The sequence below is a fragment of the Planococcus citri genome, chromosome 1 (genome assembly GCF_950023065.1).
Source record: "Planococcus citri chromosome 1, ihPlaCitr1.1, whole genome shotgun sequence".
NCBI classification, from domain to species: Eukaryota; Metazoa; Arthropoda; class Insecta; order Hemiptera; family Pseudococcidae; genus Planococcus; species Planococcus citri.
Genome location: NC_088677.1, coordinates 32,113,596 through 32,133,094, shown reverse-complemented (window position 1 = coordinate 32,133,094; position 19,499 = coordinate 32,113,596). Strand labels below are relative to the sequence as shown.

Sequence of the window (19,499 nt, the reverse complement as noted above, 5' to 3'; positions counted from 1 at the left end):
AGAGAAGATTTCTCCTATCACGCATCTCGCGAAAAGATTTGCAATAGCGACAAAGGCAACACCAATCAAACTTGCTAATCTTTCGAAATCACTTACCTGTAAAAATATTTCAAATTAGGTATTATGCTTTAATGATGGCAAGTAATTTTTTTGATAAATTAGGATTTTAAAAGGAAAACTAGCGAACCTACTTCTAAGAGACAGTAAAATACTAAAGCATAAGTCGACATGCATGCTCCCAATTCGATAGAAAATGCAACGGTAAACCATGGCTTAAATAAATTAAAAGTTCTGAAAACAATTCACAGATAGGTAAGTATGTACTTTGTGACTTGAACATTAATTAACAAGTTGTAAGAATTCTCTCTCTCTAAAAAAATGATGTATTGACAATAATAGGTAATTTTGCTAAAATCCAAAAATTTGCAGTGAGTTGTGTTTTGTAAGTTCGTAGCTCTAGGTACTTACTTTCAAAAAAAAAAAAAAAAAAAAAAAGTCTAAGACTAGTTTTTTTTTGGTTGACTTTATTAAAGTTTAATAACTAGTAATCATTTTTCGATAAACAATAAAAGCAAGAAAATCAAGTGATCAGCAGCACGTGAATAAATCATGCAACTGGCAATTAGCATTCGTGTTCAACTTACTTTTTCAACATTTGATGATGTTTCACGCACATTATGATGTTTTCCCGAACCAATCTATTATACAGAACAATGTGTTCCTTTTTGATATCGCTATGATGGAAATTAGCTCGCTGAAAAGTTATGTCTCCCAATGCCGATTCATTGAATGCATTTGAAAAATTCAGTTTTTCAAGCAATGATCGCTCGGCTCTTAGATTAATTGTGGACACAGCTACGACAAGCCTTTTGTATTGCTTGATAAATTCAATAATTATAAACAAAACGTAAGTTAAGGTTATATAATACCCCCATAATGAAGTAGTAACGACGCAGACTTGCGACACGTATGTCATCCAAAAAGTCACCGTTCCGTTTACTGTCCACGGAGTCCATCCAGGATAAATTTCGGGTTTCATGTGACCAGTGACAAAATATCCCATGAAAGGAGATCCGCAGACAAATATGTAACCGGTAATCTCATAACACATGACTAATATGAACTTGGTTATGATATTTTTTTCATCGAAAAGCCACGTGTATTTTGGTTGAATATTCACTTCGTCTGAATATGTAAAAACATTATCGTCCAAATGCTTTAACATGCGATAGATTCTCTTTTTATTATGAAATAAACAGAGTACTCCCGTCATTAGTACCGTTAAAGCTCCAATATAGGCAGTCGGAATGACAAAGTTGTAGAACTCTCCGCCATTTTTTATTGAAAACATCGTCGTGCCTAGGAAACCGTAGGATAGAAAAAATACGTAGACTGATATTCTTCTCAATTCGTTCAATGTCGTTGCTTTGCCTTCTTCCGAATGTATTCCAGTGAAACGTAAAAGAGCTGCCATTACTTCAACAACTTGTCTTTTCATTTTAGCCACTACGGTAGGCCTAGGTACCTAGTAATCAAGTTGTTTTTTCAATATTATATTTTTTTAAATCGAGTACATGTATCTAGCTTCTTTTATCATACGTTATTGAGAAAAATGAAAAAACCTACCGAAAAATAAAACACGATCTTATTCCAAATTAAATTCATTTAACACATAAAGAGAACATGATGCATCGATCAATCCTATATGAATGTTATGTTGTGGATTTCTAAAAAGTAAAGGATGTAGGTTAGTTGAAATTAATTTCCATGTTTTCTTGCATTTCTGTCTACATTCAACCTAGAAATGCATGCGGTAAATGTGGTTAATTTTCGAATAATAAAAAAATAAAAATACGGAGTACCTACCTAAGTACCTACTTAAGACGAAAATACATGCAATATATCTTTCATTCTAAATCTAAGCCAAGTGTCAATAATATAAAATGTACATGACTTACCGTTGTTTTGAAATAAGTATTTCAATTTCATCAAATTTTAGAGTTTTTCATGGTTAATTACAAAGTACATGCTAATTAAACTGTCAACTGCTGTCGCAATATTTATTAAATTTCTCTAGTAACTCGTATTTTAACGTACGAGTACATCGCAAAGAAATAAAATATAACAAATTTCAGACGTTACTATTATTATCACATTTTTCATGGAATTTTTTAAAAATCGCGTTCATCTTGAAAATTTTAAAAATAGTATTCTCTATCGATAATATGTATTGAATCTTCGTGTCTTGTCATTTTGGTCTTTTTTTTAGAATGGTCAATTTTTTTTTCATCAGCGTTCAATCCAAACTTTCAGAGCCTATGTTTATTTGATTTTATTTTTTTCACATCAAGCAGCGTGTTAGAACAAACTCACCCGGTTAGAAAAATGTCGCATGTATTATGCCTAATGTATGTATTATTTATGATGACGTCTGCATCAATACAACAACTTTGATGGCAAGAAAACGCCTACTTACTTCAGATGTTACACGCGCCCTATTATTAGTCATTTTTTTCCTACATTTTTTTAAATACTGGGCGTTTTAATTGTCAGGATTTTCACGCCCAGTATCGAGGGGTTAGTCTAGATTACTTTTCTTTCTTACGCACATATTTTCTCGAAATACATATTTCTCCGTTCTGATGAAATCAGGAAGAAATGAAACACTGAATTACTGTTCATCCAGTTCTGCATAAACATTGATCATTCATTTGAAAAACAACATTTTTAGGTGTTTCAAAATGTCGATAACGCAAAAGCTTGTAAATTTGCCACATTACAAACATAATATCATTTTTACTTTTTACGCCTTGAAATCGTACGTATAGGCTATTCTATTGACATATGTTTTGAGAATTAGTTTTTTCGCTTTCACAGGCACTTTCCTTAAAACGACTACTTCGAGTGGGAACGATAGAGAGATTGATCATTTTATACGTAAGTACCTCCTAAACCTTAAACCTATATACGAAGTAGAATGATTCGTAATACTTGGCTTTGTCAAAATTCAAAAAGGAACAACACCGATCGATCTATCATTACACGATGAATGATAAATTAGAGACCAGCAGCATACCGATTATTGTCACAGCGTCAGCGCAGGAGTGAATTGCTATGTAGATCCCTAGATCCCTAAACAGAAAATTATGTCAAGAAGTTTGAGCATGAGAGCATCGCATCAGGGCAGGGCCATGCAGAGGAAATTTCAGCCTCGGCCCTGGGAAAAAATCTGAAGAGCAAAAAAGGTCTGATTGAGCTAATTTTTTAATTTTTATTTAAATTTTTTAAGGACCCTTTCAGTAAATTTTTTTTATTTTTTATTTCTTACTTCTTAGCACTGGTAGCCGGTGGCGACAGGCCACCTCAAAGAAAAGCTCGGGTCCGGAGGGGCGGAAGAGACTCTCCCAGTCTCCCTTCTCAGTTCTCACCTTCTCACACTCTCAGCTCAGCTCAGCTCCACTCTCTTCTCTGCACACTGCACAGCACACAGCACAGGCCTATAATGTATAAATTAAATAAAAAACGTTATAATGTTAATTAAATTAAAGCCCTGTGTTTAGTCATTATTACTTTATTAGTGTGTTTGTGTCATTGTGTGTTTGATAAAAAGCTGCGGAACCGGAAAGTCTAGTCTACTTTTTTTTTCCCCCGTACTTTCTAGTTCTACCAGTACCACTAATCCGCCATTACCATAAACAGGCCTTTCAGAGGCAGAGCCGCAGAGCATGCAGACGCAGAGGCAATAATTTGAAATAAAATAATTAATTATTAATTATTTTAAAAAAACAAAAAAAGAATGCTGCATGAGCGAGTGAGCGACCTGAACACTTCTACCGGAAAATTAATGTAACTATGTATTCAACAACTTTTTTATCAGTTAGAATCATTCTGCAATATTTTCTCTGTGATGTAAAATAATCTACAAATTCTAAAGTTGATAAATGTAGTTTTATGTATGCGTCATTGGTGAATATTTCTTTTGAGAAAAAAATGTTTAAATTAATTGCTCATTTTGTTTTATTATGAACGATGTTAAATTAGTATATTTGTGAAGTAAATCTAATAGGAATACACTTTTGAAAAATGTCAGCCTTTGATGATAATCCGTTCGACAACGAACCGACGGTGGACAATCCTTTTGCGGTATGGTCGCTTGATTGCATAAAATAATTACTCTGCATGATTACATATGAATATATTTTCTCAGTTATGGGTTTATTACCATTTCGATGATCCGCTGATTTGCATTCGAAATAAATTTTTCTCTTACGATCAACAGACGTTAAGCTATCGCATGTTGTATTTATTGATTATGCTCATTTCAGCGGTTTGCATCAATTTGAAGAATTACGCCATATCATTTTCGATTGACCAATAAATGATAATTAATTATTTGATGTGTGCTTACAGGACCCATCTGTTCAACAAATGACCAAAAAACCTACCAATATTCAGCAAGGACTAGACGACTATAATCCGTTCGCTGATCCTACCTCACAACAACGAGCTGGAACTGTAATTCAATTTTATTACGATGTTTTAATGCCAAAAACAATTATTTCGTTTTTACGAGAATATTGATTTTTCAAGGTACGCGGAGCAGCAAATCCGCCCCCTCAATATGCACCTGGTGCTGGTCCAGCTGTTATGGCTCCTACATCTCAGGATGTCTCAAATACACTTCCTCCCGCTTATAATAAATCCAGTCAACAAATTCAAGCACCTACTTTAACCACTTCAGAGTTACAGGTAATTCGAAGAATGTGTTTGAATTTAATCGAAATATCCCATTACATCATCTATTGATATTGTATGTGTCATGTATATATTTTGGTCTCTGTTTTTCCGCTACGTTGTGTATGTCGTTGCGAATTATTATCTTTGATTTTAACGTATAGGTTTCAGTAGTGTGTGTGATATCCATTTTATAATTGACACCCGTAATGTAAATACCAGTCAGCGATTGTGCTTGTTGATAATAAGACAATAGTATCACTGTCGAGATAAGGCAGATAATATTTAATTCTACTTTACATAGATGACGTGTGTTTTCATCTCATTTTATTTTATGCGTTTAGCGGAGGCAAGAAGAATTGGATAGAAAAGCCGCCGAGTTAGAACGAAGAGAACAAGAATTAAGAAGAAATGAAGTAAATGGTGCGTTGAACAAATTTAATTATTGTTTTTAAATACGGCGCAGATAACATTTTATCATTATGCTCCTTATCATCGCTGGCAAAATCGAACTCGTTATTTTATTATTAAAGAGAAGATTTCCTTATTTTGATAATTACATCGACGTTGTTTTTTTTTCTACAATCGTAATGAATTTGTTTCAGTTCGAAGAAATAATTGGCCTCCATTACCAGACAATTGCTGTTGGCAGCCGTGTTTCTATCTCGATATAAATGTAGAAATACAGCCAGAATTTCAGAAAATTGTTACTCAGCTTTATAAATTATGGCAATGTAAGTAGATACTTACTTATTTTTTCACGGGAACTCGAGGTACATACAGCCATTTCATGGGGGGTTTTTATTTATTCAAGATATCGATTGAGTGAAGTTCATGAAGCGCTAGGTTCTATTTACGTCCACATTGGAAGATGATTTTAACGTTAATTAAATCGATACTTGAATTACTAAAAATATTAAATATTTATTCTTTATTTCAGTTCACGCCGCGCTACTTCTGGCTAATGTATTCGGTACGGTGTGGTTGAACCTCGTTGGTTTAGATATAACCGATTTTTTCTTGTCAATAGTTTATAGTGCAGTATTTATTCCTTTATCGTTTTTATGTTGGTTTCGTCCTGGCTATAAAGCATTCAGGTATGTAATAATGTTTAGTGATCATTGCTCATTTTACCGAATAACAATAATAAAAAACGTGTTCCTAATTACAGGGATGACAGTTCTTTCAATTTTATGGTTTTCTTCTTCATTTTCTTTTTCCAAATGGTTCTGTCATTGATGCAAGGACTTGGCTTTTCCGGCGGTTATTGGTGAGTTGAACTGTAATTTAATTTAACTATCAATGAGTAATTATTTTTTTTAGTTCTTCGCATTAATCTCGCCACACTCCGTTTATTTCAGTGGTTTATTGAAAGCTTTTCCGTTACTTGATGGAGGTACCACGAAAAGGGTCCTTGTTGGTATAATCATTCTGTGCATTGCTTTGGGATTTCTGGCAGCCGCTGCAGCCGATTTATATCTAATTTCAAAGGTTGATTATAGTTTTATCTCAATTTTTTTATTCGGTTCTTTAAAAATTGTAAAACATTCACTTTTACGTTTGTGAAGATTGCAATATTACTCACATATATTTTTCCCTTGAAATATGATACCGATTCTTAATTCGCTCGTGTAGTGTTGAATTACAAAGAACAAAGTATCGTATTTCATTTCTTGGAATTGCCGTCACGTAATTAGTAATCATTCATCGAACGTGTGCGAGTGAACTGTTTTGGAGAAATCGATTGATACGATACATTCTTAATGTATTAATTACGTTCTTGGTATTTTTTTTTTTTTTTTTTTTACAGATTCATCGCATCTATCGAAGCTCGGGAGCAAGCTTCTCAAAAGCTCAAGCCGAATTCGCCGAAGGATTTTTCCGCAACGAACACGTCCGCGGGGCAGCAGCTAATGTAGCCCAAGCAGCTGTACGTCAACAATTTGCAGCGCAGTCTCAGCAACCGCCATCTAATCGTTATTGAGTCCGTTATTAAGTTTAAAGCTGGTAAAACGTTTACGAATTTCAATGCACTGCAAATTTAATATAATCGAACTTTTCTGTTTAATTTTTTTTCTCCAACAAGCTTGTACGTGTGCGTAATATTCATCACGTGAACTGTTCTCGTAGATGTCAATTATTACCGATCGCTTATTCGTTATTATTCTTCATCTAAACCGTACAAATTCTCAATTTTCATCATCTTTTTCCGTTCGTAGCTTAAGTGTTTTATTTTTTCGTGTTTTACTTCTTTGTACGTTTTGTTTCTTTCAAGCATTACCTTACGCGGCGCCGATAGTTGTAGATTACTTTTTTTTTTTTGTATATTTTAAATAGATTTATAAGAAATATTATGGATTTATGTTAGCGAATGTTGTTATATCATTTTTGTCACTTCTAAAATCATTCTTTATCGAAGTGCCACTTTTGAGTTAAAATGTTATAAGTACCTACGCATAATGGAATTAATTAGTTTTCACATTTTATTATTCGTGCTAGTTTGAATTAGTTATTTAAGTTATTAACGTATTTTTGGCCGTTTTTTTGATGTGAATATTAATACTGAATAAATATTAATAAAAAGTGTAACCGATTTAGTAATTGGTACTTATTATTGTAATATGGTAAACGATCGATTTCATTATTTTATAATAAAACGGTGTAATGATTTTGTATCAGACCAAAGAAAGTGTTATATTTACAACGAATAAGTACCAAAATTCGAAAAACGAATACCTACCTACATATACCTACGCAGTTAAAATAAAGTAAAAGAATTACATAAGTAATCATTTCTTGACCTCGATTAAAAATACTCTTTTCAGGCTTGAAGCAAATTACAGCATAAAAAATCTAATTACCTAATTACGTGCATACATTTGAAAATAACAGATTTGCATCTTTCGAGAAAAATGCAGGTTGCGCACAAGAAATGAGCGGATCGAGAGCACACCGAATCGTGCACATGCTGCATCTCTCCTCTCGTCTCTCTTCAGTCGTCACCATGCGTATGACGTCATTGTATGTTTTTTCGATGTTTGTTTTGTTTGCATTTCTTATCAATTTCTTGTGATATTTCCGCCGAAACGAGTGTGAATTATGAAATTGAAATTACTTTCTGTCGTCTATTGTTGTTCGTGTTCTTTATATATTTTCATTATGAGTTTTGTGTGCGATAAATGTTCCAATAGATATGTCCATAAGCAGAATCTAGTTCGTCATCAAAAAAAATGTGATGGCAAAGGGAGTAATATGAGTTTGAAAATCAAATGTCCGGAATGTATGGGGACATTTGTGAATATGAATTTTCTTAGAAATCATATCGAAAACATTCACAAAGTACAATTAGAAACTGAAAAACATCGATTTGAAACATTTTCTGGTGAGTTTCCTATCGTTCACACTCTAAATAGTAATTTTCTTCGGATGATATCTAATTTTATTGTTATTTTTGTGTACTGCACAGAATTTCAAAAATGGAAAGAAAATGTAGAAAAACAAACTATTTGCTGGTACGTGAAGAAATCCTACCAAATTTACAAAGGTGAAAAACGTTCGTATTTTTTTTGTCACCGCAGCGGGTACTTCATTTCTAAATCTACGGGGAAAAGGAAATTAAAAAGTCAAGGCAGTGATAAAATACAGTCCACTTGTCCGTCTTCAATGGTAGGTATTACATAAAAATACTATCATAAAATCTGTTAATCCGTGAAATCGCTCAATTTTCGCCATTCTTTTCAGAGTGTCTACGAAAATGAAACTGGTGTTTATGTTACGCTTTGTAAAACACACTTTGGTCATGGATCAAATATCGAAAGATGTCGTTTAACTCAAGAAGAACGTGCGATGATTGCAGGTAAATGCTTGAATAAAAATGATCAAAAGTCATCGGACAGAATGAATTTTTGAGTGACTTTTCTATTGAGTACGATACTGTTAAGAGTTCTAAATTGCATGATTTTTACTTTATGAAAAAATTGAAGTAAGCAGTTCAGCTTGATAATTCAATAATTCAGGTTGAGACTTTGAACCTGAAAATTTATATCTTGCAAACATTCGACTTTTTCTAGTACTTACATGTACATAATTCATTTCATATCAATGTACCCTTTACAGGAAAAATTGCTGGTGGTGTGGATGCAAATAAGATTCTTGATCAAATATGAGATGATGTTCGAAGCATCTGTGATGTGCAAACATTGGCTACTAAACGGACGTTATTCAATTTACGAAGAGAAGAGAAGAGAAGAGATTTTTATTTGGATCAAGTTTGAAACCATCAATCCGATTTCTTATGTGTTTGTCGATGGATAGTCGATAGAAGAAAAAAATCAAAAGTCAGCAACGTTAAAAGCGAGGAACCCTCTAACAAAAAGTTGGAAACGCAACATTCGCTTAAAATGCCTTTGAAAAAAAAAATTCAAATTTACGGATTTCTTATTGACGCTGAAAAACAGGCTATTAAAAAAACATTCAAAGATACAACCTCGATTGTTACATGTACATTTTACTCAATTTGTCAGTTTATGCATAGTTCACTTTGTTTCCTCGATGGTTGATTTTTGGTTATTTTATTTTACGTTTTTGTGATTTGTTTGTTAGTTAATACGACTTCCTATGAGTTTTTTTAAGAGCTGTCTCATACACATTGATTTTTCAAGGTACATATTATCTTGCTGATAATCTCAAAGTGTATGAAATATGAATGAACTGAAATAAAGATATTTTGAATTCCAATAATCTTCACGGTTTAGACAAATCAATATTTCATTTTTGCTTCGTTTTTTTCATCAATTTTTGTAGAATTTCATTTTTTTTTCTTCAAATAATTCCCTTTAAAAATAGGTATTGTTCAATCGAAGATTAGCTCACACATCAATGAAACCCATTTTTAATTTTGATTCCACGTTGAGTTGTGTCCGAATATCAAAAACGAGCATAATACGGAGAAAAATATCGGATATTCGGGTATCGATCCTTTCAATACTGATACCGATTCGTAGCAATACTTTTCTGAGAGTATGGGAATCACTAGCTTGCAGATACCGATGTGGTAAATTGCAATGGGCTCACATTCATCTTTCGTTATGCTATCAATTACTTAGAAACGCCAATGAGACTTCGGCTTCCAAAATCAAAATTCAAGATCAATCATCCAAAGCTTTATTTCGAAAACTATGTCGAAGTTCAGCTTTAAATTAGGCGCACAGACTATTCGTTCTGTCCAACACAAGAATCAAATTGCCCTATTATGTTGCAAATTGGAATGCTCATTACCAATAGAAGCAATGATAACTAAAAAGTCTAACCATTCTCAATGGTTTATTTACACGAAAAAAGACATGAGATAATAAAAATCATACATTGATATAAATATGCAAGATTTAAAAATGAAAATAAATATACAACAAAGTAAATACGCGAAGTCCTTACTCGAAGTCCTTACTCAGTAATACGGTTACGATTCCTCCATTTCTGCGATCAATTCAACTTCTTCGTCTGATTCGTGTATTTCTTCTACAATCTGTTCCGCTAAAGCTTGTCTTTCTTTCAATCCTAAATAACAAAAATTGATATTTCAAAATACAATTAGTAGCATAAAAGCTTATAAAATACTCTACAGAGATGAAAGTGTACAATTAAGATAAGGAATAATCAAACTAACCTGCAGCTGGAGATTTTATCAACGACATATCACGTTGGACTTCTCGTATATCTCTTCTTTGCTCCATTTCTCTTCCTTTTCGTAATCTTTGCATAATGAAAGCGGCTTGTCTTTTGCTCTTAATCTCATCAATACGTTTCATTGCTTCGACTACACGAACAGAATGAAATTTTCGAACATTAATCAAGTTCGAGTCTTTCATAACAATACATTTAAATGGAAAACCAGCTTACCAGACTTCTGCCAGAATTCTCGGTCGTATTTTACAGGATTATTTCTTCTTTTTTCGAATTCAAATGAGGGGTCAACTGATAATTCCTTTCCGACAATTTTTCGATAGGCTTTGGTCCATCTTACTTTCCTCGGGTTCTTCTTCTTTTTGAATGCTTTCATGCATTTGGAACGACAAAATTTGAACACCTGGGATGATCGTATGAATGAATCAACGTGTTGAAAAGAATTATAATATCATTTTACTGATTACAGCTTTGGATTAGTAATTACCTTGCAATCATTTCGGACGAAGTGCATTCCATGGCCCGGGTAAATTTTACTCGAACAAAAATAACAAGCGTCAATACGCATTGTTATTTCTGAGATAAAACACTATATTTTAAATTTACTTCAATGATTTTAAATAATTTTAACAAATTACATAAAAAAGAGAAATAACTACACACGAAACACTCGCACGTGTGAAGTTATCGTCCAGCACAGCACACAGCACAAAATTTGAAAACAGAAAGGACGTTTGCGTGTGAGCTTCTTATCATTCTACAATTTTCGTAATTACTCAAGAATTACAGAAAATCAAAAACACATTACGTTAGCTACACTTCATTAGAGGAATAGGTCCTACTTTCCAGGGATAGTCAGTGACGTCATAACTACAGATGCTATCGAAGCAGAGCTTTGACATCACTCCTTTATCACTTCGTGGAAGAGTTTTATCAATTATCTTCAGCTCATAACATTTTGAATAAGTAAAGAAACAGTATTTTGGTTCGGTTTTCTATTAAAATTAAAAGGAAAAAAATCGTATTAGATTCGTAAAAGGTAGTTAACATATATGTAAAAGTAAAACAATAAAACGATGAAAAGAAATTTGAGACTTTAAACTTTATCATATCTATACAAGCTAAATCAATACGTATGATCATCCAGTCTGTGAATTAGCATTGATTGATCGGCAATTTAAGCTTTTCTCTCATCTCTTTTTCAGCAGCGCTAGATAAAAGAGTATTGTTTTTTTTCCGTTTTGACTTACGACTATGATGAGGTACCATTCAAAAAGTACCTTTTTCAGAATCAAAATTCAAAGTTTCAATAGGAGTGGAAATTTGATGTACGTTAGATAAGTGCGAATGGTATTGTTTCATCGAAGCCGACGGATATTTACAGACAGCACATAAAATGTGATTTCGATTTTTTCTGGTTTTCATCTCTGTAAGAAAATAGCATAGTAAGACAAGAACTTATGATGACTATGATGAGTTTTTCCCATCCTACATGGTTTTTTGAAGTACCTATTATCGCTTACCGTTACCATTACTATCTTTTTGTTCACTCATACATACAGAGCTGTAAATGCTTGATCAAGTTTTTTTTTATGCTTAAATGTATGACCACAGCGGTCACACGTTATTGAACTATGGTTCCATCTTACAAATTGTTTACTACGACTTACGAGCTTAATTTATTTAATTAGCTGAAAAACATGAAGAGAAAATACTAATAAAACACAAGATGAAGATAATGAAAGATAATAAGTTTATTTACATCACGAAAATCTATGCTATGACGTCATGAACACTAAAATTACGACAGCCATTTTGCAGGACCTATTCCTCTAATGAAGTGTAGCTGTAAAAGCTAGGTAATTTCAGGTAAAAATTAGGTTTGTTCGTTTTTATTACTCAGTCTAACCGGGTCTACACTTTCCTTACTCTCCTTACTCCGCTCTCCACTTTTTACCCCTGATTTAACCAAAGACCTATAACAGGTCTCTGGATTTAACCTTACCCGGGTAAGAAACCTGGTTAAAAACGAACAAACCTATTAACAAACAAAAACAAGCTTGTTTGCTTGTTGTTGTTTGGAAAATTTTGTTGATAAGCAAATCAAGAACACAACTCAACGAACAAGAAAATGCGAAAGGATGTTTTAATTAATTTTGCCTTCGATTGTACTAAAAAATCGAATTAATTTTGTTAATTTGAATTATTATCGTAATTTTATCTGAAACTACGAAGATTTATTGTTTTAATTCCTAGTTTTTATTGTTGTTTTATCAATTTGAAAAGTGAGGTACCGTACCACGAATGGTGTAAAAAAATGTCCGGTACGTCAAAGATACCAGAAGAAATTTTGGACGACTTGAGCAGGTATTCATTCACATTCTATGCTCAACTTAAATAAACTGTTATTATTCGTAATAAGTGGACGCCACTGAGCGATAGAATCAAACTTAAAAATCTCCTATCTATGTAAAAATACGCTAGTGTTTCTTGTCGTCGAATCCAAGTAAATCCAAGTTTGATCGCTGATAAATTCATTTTGTTGCAGTCGATTCATCATCAATATTCCGAAGAATGAGAGAACCGGATTGAATAGAGTTTCATTTCAAATTGAACTAGCTCATTGGTTCTATTTGGACTATTATTGCGTTCAAAATCCATCTTTGAGACCTTACAAGCTGAAAGAATTCTTCATCTATATATTTCAGGTAATTACGAAGTAGTGTGCGTATGAACAACAATACTGGCAGATGAATGACTTATTTGGGTAGCGAAGTACAAAATTTGATGTCATGTTCAATTTGCCCTAGATTCAATGACCTAAATAAGTCATTTGATCTGTAAACTTGTCATTATTGTTGAACACGTAAACACAATTTAATGAAATTGTTGTTTTTTTTTCAGCATATTCCATTTCTTAAAAAGTACGAAGCTAATATCGATAGTATTTATAACCAGTGGAGAGAATACAAACAACTAGTGCCAACTTTCGGAGCAGTTCTGATAGATGACACACTTTCGCATATTTTATTAGTACAAGGTTTTATGGGCTCGTGGGGTTTTCCTAAAGGAAAAGTTAATCAAGAAGAAGATCCTGTGGATTGTGCTTGTCGTGAGGTATGCATTCTAATGTGTTCGATTGTTGGGATCAAGTGCAGGTTTTTAATGTTGTCAACGATTTCAGGTATTTGAGGAGACTGGTTTAGATATTACGAAATTAATTCAGCCGGATGAATATGTAGAATCGACTATTCACGATCAGCTGAATAGATTATATTTTATCGTCGGTATTAATAAGAACATCACATTCGAACCTCAGACTAGAGGTGAAATTAAAGCTGTCAAATGGTTTCCAATTGAAGAGTTGCCGATTTCTAAAAGAGATATTGTAGCGAATGCTAAAACACACGGAACGAGATATTTCTTCATGGTTATACCTTTCATGAAGTGAGTTTCATTGAATTCATCTTCGCGAGAATTCTATTGATATAGTTTTGACGAGAATATTCATTTCAGGCGAATCATCAACTGGATCGAGGATATGAAAAGAAGAAAATGTAATAAACGTATCGAACGATCAAAACGCAAATCTGAATCAGAATACCCAAATAATAAAACGAAGAAACCGCCTACTCCGAACGACAAACGAAAGTCGCAATTTGTTAATAAAGTGAGTACAGCTACATTTTTTATTTCCCTACGTAGTAAATTTTCAAAACGTTTATATTTCGATTGCTTTTCAGATTATTCAAATGGATCAGTCTTTCAGTGGTTCGTATAATTCTGAAATGGATACCACGGAAGAATTCAACCAATCATTCAGTAATTTAAGCGCTTCTGGTAAGATAATCGTCAAAATATTCGTTTTTTTACGTCCTATATTTTTAAAAATACTTACGTTAATTTCATTTTCCAGATGCGAAGTCCGGCAGTTTATCGAAGAAAAAATTACGAAATTTTCAACGAAATCTGAATCGTAAAAATAATTTTGATTTGAAGAAACAATTAGAAGTCGGCTCCGAACACTGGAAAAACTTTCATTTCGATAGAGAAAGAATTCTTCGTCATTTACAATAATTTATCTTAGACTTTGTGTTTTTAGTTGACTATGTTTTCGTGACGATATTTGAATTTTTGTACAAGGAGTTACCGCGACTGATTTTTTAAAAATTGATTTATAACGAAGAAGATACACTTTGATTTCAATCATTACGTTTTATTTATTTATCATGGTTTTTCATAAGAAGGAAAAAGAAACGTTCACCGTATTTTAAATTCGTTAACAATGTCTCAATTGGACGTAGCAGTGATCGACTCCCAGAGTCCCAGAAGATGAAATCTCGTCCGTTCAACTTGAAACTTCTTATTCCTCTTTTTTCACGTTTTTCTCAACAGATCACTCGAGTAAGTCAATTTATCGCACCACTACAACGAAAACTTATTCGACGTAGTAAAACTTCCCAAACATTTCTACCTAAAACAAATCAAAATCAAATAAATTCGATTAAATTAGTTGAGAGAGAACTAAAATTTTCAGGTAATTTGGAAAACATGAAAGGACGTTCTTCTTCAATTTAAACATCGTAAACGACAATTTAAATTTCAACTTCAAATATCTAAACAATGGACCAAGACCAAATTTATGCAGACCTCTCCCCCCCTCCCCATCACCCAAGAAGTGATTAATTCGTTTAAAAAATATGAACTTTTTTTTGCGAATATGCACTCCCCATTTTCTATCTTAAATCAGCAATGGTTAAAATATCCCACCAAATGGACAGGAATAGTCCCTTACTAAAAATAAAATTGAAATTTCAACCTACCTTACGTGTAGTAACGCAAACAACATTGAATTTTCCCAACAGATTTTTCGGGTTTTTCATTTATGCAGAAATCTTTTCTTTCCAAAAATCAAATCTGCATCTGGAACACCTTTTTGATGCTGGTATTTCTTCTTTTTATCTCGTACAGATTGAGCTGGTAGTTGTTTTTGGGTATAGGCCTGTATTTGATCTTGATAATCTTCTTCTTCCAGGCGTTCGTTGATATCCAAAGTTAGGCGTTTTACTTTTTCCAACTCAACTTTTTCAGCTTGCTCTTGAGATTTGAGATTTTTAGCCAGATCCGAATCCAAAGGTATTTCCAGATTTTTATACTGCTGTTTGTTTCCTTTACGCAGCAGTACGACGAAATTGACGCTGGATTTTTGCGATTCGTCGGGTGCACTTTGCAACTGCTCGTAATTTTTTTTAAACGTATTACGCACGTTGTACGGCACAGATATATCCATCTGTTGAGGCCTAACGGTTTCGCGTAATCTATCTTGAACATCTTCGGAGACCATTTTATCGAAAGCTTCGGCAAATTCTTCGTCTTCGAGATCTATTCTACGTTCACGAACCGGTTCTCGGTACATCATTTCGTGAACGTTTTCACCATCGTCTTCGTATTCCTCGTCGTCTTCTTCATCTTCGTCAAATTCGTCGCATTCGTTTTCTTCCGCATTATCACCTTCGTCGGGTTCTTCTTTAGCGCTGTCGGATTCTTTAGCTTCGGTGTCAGTTTCCATGATTGTGGATAGCTGTCCTTCGACTTCTTTTTTCGTTTGTTTAATGAAAGGTTCCCACTTGGCGATCAATTTTTTCCGCAGATCGTTTACATTTTCTTCAGCTTCTTCGAAACTTTTGGATAATTTTACTTGAGGTCGTAAACCGGTCAGAATATCTCGTACCATATACTCAATCTATGAACAAAAAGATTTAAAAAGGGAGTTAATGGCGAGTTACTAAAAAATGGGGAGGGTCATAGATTTTCCAACTTCAAAACCTCACCTGAACCGGAAATTTATTATCAGCAGTCCAAATAGGCTCCGAATGCTTCAACCAGTAATAATGTTGAAAATAGGTGAAGAAACAGTCCAGCTTAGTTTTACTCAAACCGTGATTGAAATACTGTCCACATGTTTCTAGTAGTACGCAGACTAATCGTATACGGAATGTATTTCCAGGAGGGTCCAGAGGGGTCGATACACCGAAGGTAATCAGAGAATATAAACATGTGAATACATCCTTGCTCTCTACCATTCGATAATTATACAATTCACCGAAGTATTTGACCATAGCAATTCTTCTTTGGTTCATACGAGGATTATTCCACTCTAAACCGAGACGAATATCTTCTAGAACTCCATCGACTACTCTGGTGCCAACAAATTCTTGATATTCAACCAAACCAGCCAGTAAGTTGGCTAAACAACGAATATTCTGATACTTGACGTTCCAAGCGTGAGTTAAACATTTGATGGCAAAATCTGAAGTGGTTTTATCTTTCCAATTGAGTTTTCGCATCAGGTTCAAAACTTTAGTTTCGACATCGTCGTTGGGATTCAAGTCCTGGTACAATATTTTCTGTATGAACTGATGTAACGTTGGTAACTGGACTACAGGTCGCGAAACAGTTTCGGGTGGATTTACGTAGTAATAGGCGTTCTCGATCATCGTAACATAACGATTGTCTAGATTCTTGACACATTTCTTGCGCATCATTTGCTCCAGATAGACTTTGGTACGTTGCCGAGTTTCCACGTGACGGTAGAAGAATCTGCCGGCGCATTCTAACAGATTGCAAGCCATTTCGATGTGATGATGGGTGAAATCATTCAGCAGCAGCTTCAAACAATGTAATCCTTCGTATTTGGGGTACATGTGGAATTTGACTAATTCTCCGATGAATCGAATTACTTTGATTTTCGTCTCGATGTTAATTTGATCTTTGATACGGAAGTGATGTTTGAAATCATTTTTCAACAAATGAACCAAGTCATTAGCGACGTCAGGCATAACCGGGTGTAAAATAGCAACCAAACGAGAATACAGCGGTAATAAATCCAATCTGGTACGAGGAACGTTGAACAATGCTTTGACTAACTTTTTACGATAATTTTTGTTATTATGAGTCATCAAAAACTCAATGGCAGCGTTATCGATCATCTCTTTGTTGATACAATTGGGTAAATGATTGAGAAACGTTTCCAATTGCGTTTTCGAATTGGAATTCACACCGGCTTCGTCTTCGCCGGCATCAACCTCGGCTGATTTATCTTCTTCAACAACGTCGTCTTTTTCGAATTCTTCGTCGAGTTTTTCATCGGACATTTCTTCAGGTGGGGCTTCAACAGCTTCTTTAGCAGCGTCGGCCTCCTTCTTACTTTGAGGTAAAAATTCTTTCACGTCAGGCATCTTCTCGTAGAATTTCTGCGTTTCTTCATCGTCCCAAATACTAACGGCAGGACCCATGTCCATGCATTCTTCAGTCAGAGTCATTTCGTCCGTCACTTTGCTTTCTTTTTCACTCTGTAGCACTGGCATATCTTCGTCTAATATTTCGGCGAAATTTTGCACCACTGTTAAAAGCTTTTGAACGGACACTTGCATAGTTTCTAGCTTTTCTTTACGGTCGTTACTCAGTTCACCTTTGGTTTGCAAAATTTGTTTATTTTGTTTTTCATACATGCGTAAATCTTTGTGTTCCTTGTTCAAACTGATACACAACGAAGTGTAGTAATCGACTAATAAAGATTTGACGGTTTTTTGTTTCTCCGCTGATAGAATTTTACAGCGAGGTATTTCCATTTTATATTTTTCAGATAATTCGCGTATTCTTCGAGGCACCAAACCGGCGTAATCGTCTCCGCAATGTTTGCAAAAGCTTAGTATGATCGAACTGTAGTTATGTTCTTCTTTGTCGATCGATATCAAACTAGTCAAAACATTGCCGAGTAAAGGCAAAGCGTCTTTTTGAGGGAATATGCCGTAGGATATTAGATCGCTGTAGAAGCGCAGATCAACACGAAGTTTACTCGGATTAGCGATTTTTTCGTCTTTTTTCACCACGAGTAATTTTTGCCAACATTCGTAAAAGATCTTGGAAAATTCCGGATAGTTTTCGTGTATGCTTGAACACAAATTGACGACAGCTGGTATATCAGATATTTTAAGCTTAGCCTCGACTAAAGCACCGGCTATTTCGCTTATGTATTTCTCAATATTCAAAGTAGCCATTTCAGATAGTAAACTGTCTAACTGAGATTCGGTGAATGTTTTCAGCTTACGAACAAACGCTCGGTTTTTACGTAAACTAGAATCCTTATTCGATTTGGTGCTTTCTGTGTAATCTACGGTCTGATTCTTGTGACGAATACTTTCTTTGCGCGAAAGTTTCGAATTCAATTCTTGAATGTACGACGTAAGTTCTTCAATTTCAAGCGCTTCCGTATTAACGGTATTTTCAACCTCGACGGGGTTTTCCGCATCGTTATCATCTTTGGGGACTTCATCATTGGATGGCTCGTTAACTTGGCTCGTATCAGATTCTTCTTTACTTTCAGGTGCGGACGTTTCGTTCATTTGAAGGGTTTCCTCTTCAACCGACTTTTCGATGTCTTTTTCCATGGTGCAGAAGACTATACGTTGATGAATTCCTGCAGAAATACACAAGAGATTTTAAAGTTATGAACCATTGTGTAAAAAACATCAATTAAGAAAAAAGTTTTCAATCAATTGCGGTCGATTCGAGCAGTACTACGAGTGAATTATAATGAAATAGGAAAATTCAACTTACATTGATTAGTCAGTGTATTTTAAAGGTTTTGTGCGCAATGATTGCACATGTTTACTCCATAGTTGATGCACAATTTCAACGGAATTACAACGTGAATACTCCGGTGTATAAAAATACGAGAATACGACGTAGGTTAACGATAAATTATTCGAAATTTGACAGAAATTCGAGTTGCTTTATTTATTTTGGTTTTGAATTCGAACTTCGAAACCCAAGTTTTTGAAATTTTGACATTGATAAAAAAATTCAAGTTTGGGAGGATCAAGGAAGAGAGCGACGCGAGAAATTTTTCAAAAAGATGTTTCAAAAAAATCCGCTATGAACGCTAGCTGATTTTTTTCTAGTATGAGGTTTGTATTTTCAGGTATTTTCTTTTATGCAGGAGCTTTGTGGGAAACTTCTGATAAGAAAAAGAAAAGTTGCTTTTTCGCGCTTTTTAAGTTTTTAGATTTTCCGGTGATATC

At 34.2% G+C, this 19,499-nt stretch overlaps 5 protein-coding genes across 6 annotated transcripts; 2 read left to right on the top strand and 3 right to left on the bottom strand.

Annotated features, from left to right (window-relative positions):
* LOC135831402 (uncharacterized) lies at positions 1-1,613 on the bottom strand. The gene is made up of 2 exons (XM_065343845.1): positions 645-1,613; positions 1-291 (listed from the first exon to the last, which is right to left on the bottom strand). Exons 1-2 carry the CDS (start codon positions 1,496-1,498, stop codon positions 159-161), a joined length of 987 nt encoding a protein of 328 aa, XP_065199917.1. The 5' UTR covers positions 1,499-1,613; the 3' UTR covers positions 1-158.
* Positions 1,614-3,935: 2,322 nt separating this feature from the next.
* On the top strand, positions 3,936-7,519 carry Scamp (secretory carrier membrane protein). The gene is made up of 9 exons (XM_065343840.1): positions 3,936-4,143; positions 4,411-4,515; positions 4,591-4,749; positions 5,079-5,157; positions 5,340-5,468; positions 5,675-5,831; positions 5,906-6,004; positions 6,096-6,225; positions 6,545-7,519. The coding sequence occupies exons 1-9, from the start codon at positions 4,084-4,086 to the stop codon at positions 6,716-6,718; spliced, it is 1,092 nt and encodes a 363-aa protein (XP_065199912.1). The 5' UTR covers positions 3,936-4,083; the 3' UTR covers positions 6,719-7,519.
* Positions 7,520-10,039: 2,520 nt separating this feature from the next.
* On the bottom strand, positions 10,040-11,126 carry RpL24-like (ribosomal protein L24-like). The gene is made up of 4 exons (XM_065343844.1): positions 10,904-11,126; positions 10,633-10,819; positions 10,400-10,549; positions 10,040-10,290 (listed from the first exon to the last, which is right to left on the bottom strand). The coding sequence occupies exons 1-4, from the start codon at positions 10,982-10,984 to the stop codon at positions 10,193-10,195; spliced, it is 516 nt and encodes a 171-aa protein (XP_065199916.1). The 5' UTR covers positions 10,985-11,126; the 3' UTR covers positions 10,040-10,192.
* Positions 11,127-12,504: 1,378 nt separating this feature from the next.
* DCP2 (decapping protein 2) lies at positions 12,505-14,625 on the top strand. Its single transcript, XM_065343839.1, has 7 exons — positions 12,505-12,783; positions 12,965-13,124; positions 13,321-13,533; positions 13,601-13,863; positions 13,933-14,086; positions 14,160-14,256; positions 14,333-14,625. Exons 1-7 carry the CDS (start codon positions 12,734-12,736, stop codon positions 14,491-14,493), a joined length of 1,098 nt encoding a protein of 365 aa, XP_065199911.1. The 5' UTR covers positions 12,505-12,733; the 3' UTR covers positions 14,494-14,625.
* Positions 14,612-19,287, bottom strand: Upf2 (UPF2 regulator of nonsense mediated mRNA decay). Of its 2 annotated transcripts, none has more exons than XM_065343837.1 (4): positions 19,036-19,287; positions 16,248-18,895; positions 15,240-16,159; positions 14,612-14,890 (listed from the first exon to the last, which is right to left on the bottom strand). In XM_065343837.1, the coding sequence occupies exons 2-3, from the start codon at positions 18,864-18,866 to the stop codon at positions 15,296-15,298; spliced, it is 3,483 nt and encodes a 1,160-aa protein (XP_065199909.1). In that variant the 5' UTR covers positions 18,867-18,895; positions 19,036-19,287; the 3' UTR covers positions 14,612-14,890; positions 15,240-15,295. The 2 variants fall into 2 exon arrangements, with proteins under 2 accessions (XP_065199909.1, XP_065199910.1); XM_065343838.1 differs by having other exon boundaries at positions 14,612-14,886.
* Between the last annotated feature and the right edge of the window lie 212 nt (positions 19,288-19,499).